Source organism: Benincasa hispida, chromosome 9 (genome assembly GCF_027475165.1).
Source record: "Benincasa hispida cultivar pf3 chromosome 9, pf3_genome.v1.1, whole genome shotgun sequence".
Lineage (NCBI taxonomy): Eukaryota > Viridiplantae > Streptophyta > Magnoliopsida > Cucurbitales > Cucurbitaceae > Benincasa > Benincasa hispida.
Window position 1 is genome coordinate 96,332,235 of NC_143486.1, and position 9,451 is coordinate 96,341,685.

The 9,451-nt window shown below is 33.8% G+C and overlaps 1 protein-coding gene across 1 annotated transcript; it reads left to right on the top strand.

Moving 5' to 3' along the window:
* The first annotated feature begins 1,456 nt into the window (after positions 1-1,456).
* On the top strand, positions 1,457-9,249 carry LOC120086372 (gamma-glutamyl hydrolase 2-like). The gene is made up of 10 exons (XM_039042989.2): positions 1,457-2,112; positions 2,205-2,291; positions 3,867-3,956; positions 4,526-4,620; positions 5,528-5,588; positions 6,416-6,505; positions 6,585-6,647; positions 7,071-7,159; positions 8,747-8,839; positions 8,950-9,249. Exons 1-10 carry the CDS (start codon positions 1,687-1,689, stop codon positions 8,981-8,983), a joined length of 1,128 nt encoding a protein of 375 aa, XP_038898917.1. The 5' UTR covers positions 1,457-1,686; the 3' UTR covers positions 8,984-9,249.
* Positions 9,250-9,451: the final 202 nt, after the last annotated feature.

Genomic DNA, 9,451 nt, shown 5'->3' on the forward strand with positions numbered 1-9,451 from the left:
ATCATCTCACGCTCGTCATTCAGATTACATTATTTGATTATAGATTTTCATTTGGAGTCCACCGTTAATATGAATGCAAAACACCGATAAACACTAAAAAGCATAAAAAAGAAAGTTTTACTTTTTAAATTACCTTTCATGTATCACGATACACCTTTAGTAAATGTAGTTTGAGTTATTTTAATTCATATTTCAAAATTTATTTTGGTCTTTTGTACTTTTTATTTTTCTTTACATTTTCTCGACTTTCGAAACGATAGCGTTGGTCCCTATTTCTTTCGAAAGTGGCATTCTATCCTTTTATTTTTTAACTATTTTCTTTTCATCGAACTTTTAACGTGACAATTCATTCATTTGTTAAAAGTATATATATTGAATATACATTTTAAAATGTTGTAATATTTTTGTATCTAAATCAAAGTTTGTAATAAGATCAAAATAATCAACCACAATCATTTTATATTCAATAAATTACAAATTTAATTCTTATTATAATTAAAATTTATTATGTATAATTTAATAGAGGGAATTTGCAATGGGTAACAAATCTAAAATGTATGATTAGTGGTATATCTACAACATATGGAAAATTGTAGATAATGACAAATTTTTCAAATTTAAATTTTCGTTTATTCTGTATTCTAATTTTTTTCCTTTCAATAAACCCACATTTTTCAGTATATCAATCAACTAATATACCTCAGTTATGTATTTTTTTTCATTGATTTGTATACTTTTTGCATTTTTTGTTTGTAGCAATATGAGTTATTACTCACTCTAATTTTTGTATTTACTACATTTTTTTGTCCCTTTTGTAATTTTTTCCTTTTTAAATGATGTTGTTTCTTCCAGTTTTAAGTATAAATATATAATAGGCCGAGGAGATTCAACCTAAAGTTTACTAACACTCAGTTTAGTATACTTATTTTGACTATTTGATCGTGTTTGGAATAATTAGAGAAAAAGTATTTTTCAATAAGCTCATATGATTTTTTTAAAACATTTAAATAATTAGTCATTTTCAATCATGTATCAATAGTATATCAAGCGTATAAAATATGTATTAATGGTGTATCAAATATATTATACGTATACTCATAGTATATCATGTATCAATAGTATATCAAATGTATCAAATATGTATTAACGGTATATCAAATATATTATACGTATATTAATAGTATATAAGTGTATATTATCAAATGGGTTAAGCTTGTTTTTGCTTTTTTTTATAAAAGTAATGAATTTGGATTATAGATCTAAATTTTTAGACTTATTTTGTTAAAACTGCAAAGAGTCCTGGGATAAAATCTTCATTATAACAAGGATTATTTATAGGATTTCATCGAACCAAAAACACTTTCTTCGAGATTTTATCATTATTTTAACTTTTTAGACAAAATTTGTAATTAAATAAAAAAAATAATAATAAAATCAAGCGGGCAGGAAAATGAACAAATTTGCATTTAAAAAAGAAAAAGAAAAAAGAAAAAATCCATTAATTATAATGAACCTATGAGAGATAGAGAGAGATTTTTCCGCGTTCACTGACCACTGACCAGAGTCACCAACAATTCACTTATATAATAAGCATTCGTGTGCACATCAATGGCGTTCTTCATCGTCTCCTTCTCTCCTTCCTTTGCTTCCTCGCACTCACGGTCTACCTGAAAGACTTTCCTCATAATGCTCAAAGAAGTGGTTGGCTTCGCGCCCACCATTTCTGAACACCCCGGCCGCCGATTCCACTCGTCTTCCCCTTCCACTTTTTCTTCGCCTTCGATTTCCATCTTCAAATACACATGGGTCTCCTTTCTGATCATCTTATCTCTCGAACTTAGCCTCGTCGACTCAGTTCATCCGTACCCCAACATCATCATGCCGTCTCAATCTGGCCTCCCTCCATCGCCCTCGTGTACAGCAATGGATCCGAAGTTGAATTACCTGCCGGTGATCGGAATCCTTAGCCATCCTGGCGATGGCGCCTCCGGTAGACTAAACAACGCGACGAATGGATCCTATATTGCTGCTTCGTATGTCAAGTTCGTCGAATCAGCCGGAGCAAGAGTTATTCCTCTTATCTTTAACGAGCCGCTTGAGGTTATTTTCGAGGTATTGAACTCGAGGCTTGTGTTCTTCCGTTTTTTTATGAACATCAGGGGACAATCGAGATTCGAGCTAAAATACTTACAAAATTTTCGCAGAAGCTCAATTTGGTCAATGGAGTGCTCTTCACTGGAGGATGGGCTAAAAAGGATTTATACTATTCCGTTGCTGAGAAGATTTTTCAGGTTATCTCGTCCTCAAAGATAAATATACTGTTTAACCAAAAGTGTTTTCCCATAAAAGCTGTTGCCTATCAAAACATTATCTGTATTTCGGATAAACATAAGTCTTCTTTTTAAGGTAGCATCATAATAGTAGCAAAGTATTACTTCAAACCTTCTATCTAAAAGAATAATTACTTATATCTTTATTGGGCTGAGTTATATGATTAATAATCTGCCCCTGGGGTAACCTGGGATGAATGAACTATAGGTGTTGTTTACTATCCGAGTGGCTTATGTTAGACTCTTAATTTTGATTAGGCAAAATTATGAAAAATACCAAACTTTTCTATTTGTTCCAAAAATAAGTCTCTACTTTAAAAAAATTGTAATATTACTGTTGAATTTCCATATACGTTTCTAAACTACCTTGGACTGGAATCATTTAGAATTTTATACAATAATTAATAATTAGGTAGTTTTGAAACCTTTATTGAACATCAAGGGTAATATTGCAATTTTTGGAAGTAGAGGGATATTTTTTGAAACAAAGGGTTGAAGCCACTTTCTCTAATGATAATTAATTATACAAAGTCCAAAGTAAAAAATTCAAGCTCTGGTTCAGACTTCTTAAGTATGTGAATCAAATGCTTCCAAAGTGATTTGCTCCTAGGACAGTTACACTATTGTTGATATCAAAATTTGGTACAAACTGCGAATTTGTAATGTTTGGGAGGAATCAAACAATCGCCCTACACAATAGAAATTATCTTGCACTGGTGTGGTGCTTGACCACCAACACTCTAACGATCAAGTCAATAATAGTTTAGGGAGAGTTGGAAAATAGAGAATTCAAAGTGTTTTTAGTATACCTCAAATGTCTCGCACCCTTTTGATCATATAGAAAAATGGTTTCATAACAGTCACTTGGCTAATTAAACATTCGGATAATTAATTTGACTATTACTAACTCAATCTAGCTGTTGCAAATGGATCCAAGCACATGTAGTTAGCTTAATAGACGAATACTTGGTCATAATTTGTCCATCATGACTGACCTTATGGGTTGACCTCCTTAGGGTTGGTCTCCATACTTAGGCATCATTTTTCTCTCATGGCTGATCCTATGAATCAACCTTCTTGAAATCTACGGAGTCGGCCTCCATGGCCTTCTTAACTTCCATGGGGGTGACCCTAAGAGTCAGTCTTCATAGTTCTTGTTGCTCTTATGACGATCTCTTTAGCTTTTATGGTTGAGCCTATAGATCGGCCACCATACTTAGCCTAATAAAGCCTTCTCTTGGAAAGTTGGAACGATCCATGGGTCATTCCCTTAAAACTAAATACTTAGCCATATTTTTTACCCACACTACTATTGATGATGCACTGCCTTTTAGTGAAAATCTTGCTTGATTTTCTTGTGCACAAGAAGAAATCAGGCTAGACACGTTTCTCTTTCTTTTTCTTCCCCCCCGCTCTCTCTAAATGGATGTGGGTTTCTGTATCTGACGTGAAGTTCTAAATAGCTTCCTTTATATGAATAGAGATTTGAGCAGAAATTGAAAATTGTTTTGATAATTTATTGTCCTGTTTCTGCAGAAAATTTTGGAGAGGAATGATGCCGGGGATCGTTTCCCTTTATATGCCATTTGCTTGGGTTTTGAAATTTTAAGCATGATCATCAGCAAGGTTAGCCATTCATCTTTATTGGTAAAAAAATAGATACTTTTTTATGCTATCATATTTAGAAACAGTAGTTCCAATGTCATGCACTGTTTCAATTAGCTCAACTTCCTGTGAGAGTGCTTCATGGATGTCCACCAGGCAGGATGTGACTCTAATAAAAAAATAAATTATACAAATGATCTTGAGAATTAACAGATGGATGGAACATAGGGACAGAATAGTGTTTATCCTCTTTGTATTCCTTGTCAATGACTGAAGGATGCTGCAATATTATTTTGGATTCCCTTCGTTATTTCCTGCAGAATAAAATCAATTTCAACCAAAATTGCTTTCGGAAATCATTAATGATTCTCCTTCCTCGACTTCGGTTCTGTCTCCTGGTTTTCAATAACTCAGAAACTTGAGATCAAATAGAGCATTCCTAGTCTTACCGTGCATTCATGGCTGTGATTCAATATGAAAAGGCCAGCACTCACTCTTTTCAACTGCTCTGGCTCTTGGTTTATGAAATCCTGATTTGAACATCCGGAAATATTTTCCACCTAAAAATCATATTTTGTCTTTATTTACAGGATAGAAACATTCTTGAACCATTTAACGCATCATATATGGCATCCACACTGCAATTTGCTGACAATGTAAATATTCAAGGAACAGTCTTCCAAAGGTATGTATTGCCGTTCATGGTTGTTTCTATTAGAGAACTTTCCAAATATTTTTACAAGGAAGCCATTGGTACTATTGGAAGATCTCTGCTTGAACGCTTTGCAAATTCTTTTTGCTTTTTTTTCTGGGGAGGGGGGGACATAAAGACACAAGATACATTCCCTCACCAATTGTACAGTTGTAAGGCATCTCCCATATGGATGTTATTTCAACTGTTCTGTTTGGGTAATGTACTATGTTCTTCAAGTTTTGCTTCCCCACTTAGAGTTGTACATTTTTCATACTTACATTGTCGAATGTAACGCAATGTTGGAGTTGGTATAGGTGTAGTTTAAATCTTTAATGTAGGCAAGGCCTGGTAGTGATGCTCACCAACTCATTTGATTTATGATATCGTGCATCCAGCTGCAAGATTGTCTGTTTTCCTGAAATTTCAGTGTTTTGGTTGTGCTGTGGGCTGTGGCCAACGTTACTTTACCAGTATACAGTCTTCTTTGCAGGGTGTATTATTGTTATAAAATGTTTTCTCCTGTGGAAGGAGGGCTCTGTAACACGCACTTGGGAGTTCAGAAATTAGAACAGATTGTTTATACCTTCTATAAAATGTTTTCCATAAGCATTTCGAATACAAGTTATTGCTAAAATATAAAGATTTTATCCCAAATATTCTTTTGTCATGTCTGTATATTTGCCAAAAGCATCCAATGTCTTGTAAATGTATATATGTGGTTTATTAAATGTTTGTCTGGACTGCCAACTTTTCTGTGACCCATCAATTTAAACCAGCTTTTTGTTAGACAATACATATTTTTCTTTGAGATAGTTTAACAATAAGTATTACTACTTATTATGAGGCTGTTTTAGTTGCTTATCCTGAGGCTTACAATTTGTGATCTTCTTATCTGTAGATTTCCACATTATTTACTGGAGAAGTTGAGTACAGATTGTATTGTAATGCAAAACCATCGTGTAAGTTCTTTTGGTTTTGGTTGATGGTAGATGAATAGCTTCTTTGAATAAATTAATTTATGCTATGGCATCTTTAACATTATTTATTTGTTAGATTATTACATTGTGCAAGGGGTTTGAGCCTACGCTTCTTACAAGAAGTAGAAATGTCTGAACCGCTAAGCTATATTCAAGTTGGCTTCTTTCATTTTACACCCCACTCAATTACTTCATGATTATTCATGATTTTAAATATGAAAAGGACTCTTTATTTTCTTTCAATTTATAGATACATTGGGAAATGTTTATTCATGTTTTAGGAATTCAGGTTTAATTTTCCATTTGAATCAACACGAATTGTCAATATCTAGATCAGTTTGCTTCTGCATGGAATTTGGCTTCTTTTGATGCCAGTTGAGATTCCAGACTGCCGAATTGGTTAATCTTGCAAGGGTGATCGAGTGATCAGTTCACCTCATGCTGCTCTCCGAGATTGAAATCTCATAATTTAAGATATAAGTTAATCCTGATGCTATGGTTTGTGCACTTCAATTGATTTTGCATATCGTGAATGTTTGGGCTTTGAATTCAAATTTAAATAACACGTTCCCTTGGAAGAATTAATGATTTGAATCCAGCTTAATTCTTCATCTGAAAATGTTGTCTTCTTTGTTTTGTTCATTTCGACTTTCTAAGATTTCATTCTGATATCCAAAGCAAGTTTTATGTTTATGTAAACATACATGCTCAGCTGGATCTGTATTCAGGTTTAAGGACTTCAGAATTGGCCTTTGTTAATCAGATTGTAGGTCACTGTACCAATATAGGTTGTCTTGTTTTTCATACAGTTTGGTATCTCACCAGAGAGCTTTGCACAAAATGAAGAATTATCCAAATTTTTTCAGATATTGACAACTAGTAGTGACGAAGACAATAAGGTACTGTAAAGTTTCTCTCCATTGCTCCTCTACCTCTACTTTTTAGTTGCACCTACAGTAATGTTTATGTTTATTACAGGTCTATGTCTCCACTGTACATGCTCGGGATTATCCCGTGACTGCATTTCAATGGCATCCGGAGGTAATTATTTGACTCACTTTATTCACTTCATCTAGTATTGGAACTTTCATTACGTGCTTCTGCATATTATGTATATTATATACTTGATTTTACTGGAATCAAATTCAACTCTGAGGGCATGAAACCGTGAAGAGAACTCCTTAAAGATATTATAAGTTACATCCTCTCCCCCTCAACAAAATAAGTGATTCAGCTTTTTCATTATTAAATTAAATTAAATTAAATCATCTTCACTTTCTGCTTAACTGATAATTCAAACTTGTAGGATCCCCTGCCTTTTTCATTTAGACAGCGAAATCTACATGCTAGGCTGTCTGATAACCATGTGACATTTGATCTTTGTTGATGTATGACCATGTGACATTTGATCTTTGTTGATGTATAAATCAATCAAACGCCTAATTTTACAAACTTGCATTGCAGAAAAATGCCTTTGAATGGGGCTCCTCTGTGATTCCGCACACGGAGCATGCAATTGAGGTGACGCAACACGTTGCCAACCACTTAGTCAGGTTAGAACATGGCTGTAAATTATTAAGCTTTTTGTGTTCCATTTTTCTAGAGTATCACTGCCCTGTAAAGTTTCATGTTTACACTACCCCTGGCCCTGGCCTTGGCCTTTAGGATGTTTTGTTTGCATTTGTTTGCATTTTGGTCGTAAAGTTCTTTTTGTTTCCCAAAAAATGAGAGGAAAACCAGGCTTGGACATTACACAAGAAGCTCTTTCAATGGCCAAAGAGCATTCTAGACTTTCTTAAAAGGTTTGAAGTTAGAAAGTAAAAGATTCCAGAATACACGAGCTAAAGAGCCACTGAGACGGAAGTGATTTCAAGTTTCTTATTCCATCTGGGAAAGGGAGCACCATACCTGCAAAACCATACGATTCGGGAGGCATTATTTATCCTGTCAGGGGTGTGTTTGGACTTTTGCGGCTAGGCTTCTGACTGAAAAAACTTTCTTTTCTTCGGGTAGTTGTCCCTCCAAAAACACTCCATATCATCTTTTTCAAACCAAGCAATAAACTCTCGATATTATTTTTCAATAATGACAATGGCCAAGTGTAGAATTCTAGAGCATCATCTCCTCTCTCCCAACATTTCGACTCACTGCACGCTACATCACCATCAGCATATCAAGTCACACTAATGGCCCTTTACATTATTCCCTAGACCTTCCTGTTCTCCTGCTTCTTTGGTTCTAATAGGAAGCCTATCACTGCATCTGTGGGGATAGAGCATAGTATGAAGTCGTCATAAGGATTCAATAGCCAAATTCGTCAAGGGAGTTATTCAGTTGTAATCTGTTGTATTTTTCTGTTATTAGTTTAGCAATCAGTTGCAGAAGTTATAGTATTGATTGTGGTTATAAGTTGAAGGCTATTCTTTTAATTTGCCTGATATGCCTGACAGACTAGAGGCCCACATTATCTGTGTGGAGAGCCCAACATCTTTCTGATTTTCTTGAGATTGCTTACAATTATCATGGGCCATTTGTAGATGTTCAAGTGTGGGAAAATTTTTTGCTGGGTTTTTATGATTTAGGTTGGACACAATTATACATGTTTGTTGCAATCAACAAAAAAGTTACCCCTGTTTTTTCTGTTATTAAAGGAGCTGTATTAAACATCTGTATGGGGATTTCTCACCAGAAAACTAGTAGTGTGTGGGATATCTTTTTACCTGATAGAGCTCTGTGATCAAATCTCTGCTCCCTTGACAGTTGATGTAGGCATCCTCCATGGATGAACCACTGTAATCTCCTGTGTCTTCATCTCGGTTGTAATTCGTTTTCTCGTGTGTGTCTTCATCTTCAAGAGTAATTTTCTTTCTTCATCTGATTGAAACTTTCGCCTTTCGTTGTTTTGCATGAGCGTATAATTAGAGCTGCAGTGTAGATTATTGCATGTGGAGTTTTTTTAGTTCAACAATTGTGGAGTAGGAAATCGAACCATTGATCTTTGTAATTGTAATTGGTGCCTTATTCACTGAACTAAGCTCAGATTGGTTGGCTATCAGTTCTTGAGCTTGCATAACTGTGAATCGCTAACAATTTATATGGCAAAGTCTATAACAAATCTTCAACTTCACGTTTGTCTGTAGTGAGGCTAGAAAATCATTGAACAGACCACCTGCACAGAAGGTTCTTGAAAATCTCATCTACAACTATAGCCCAATTTTTGGTGGCAAGGCTGGGTACTCCAAATTCTTCATTAGATCTTGCCTTATTATTATTATTATTATTATTTTCCTTTAAGCTCTTGATAACTAACTTCTCTTTTTTCATCTTAATGTGCAAAATGTAGGAAGGGATTTGATGAAGTTTACATTTTCACATAGAAAACCTCCAGCTACCTGATCTAATGTACGATTGCCATCTGTCTTGTGGAATTGATTTGTATTATTACATTGAGAAGTAATTTCCATTGAAAAATAAAATTAGAAAATTAGCAACACTTAGGCTTCATTTAAAGTTGGTGTAGCTTTTAAAATAATTGTTGGAAGCTATGCTTATTTGGTAAACTAATACTAAAATTAGTGTAATGTAGTTATATGAGCCAAAGTGACTTATTATTTCAATTATCATATTGATAATTAGTTTGAAATTTATTATAATATTTTTATTTAAAATTTTATATGATTTGAATTTCATTTAGTTTGGTTTAATCTAGATTATTTGATAAAAAGAAATAAGACAAATAATTATTATAAAAAATTGAATCAATTAAAATTTGAAAATAGATGTTACAAAATGTATTAAAATAAAATGATATTATTATAATATATTTATTTAAATGATTTAGAAAG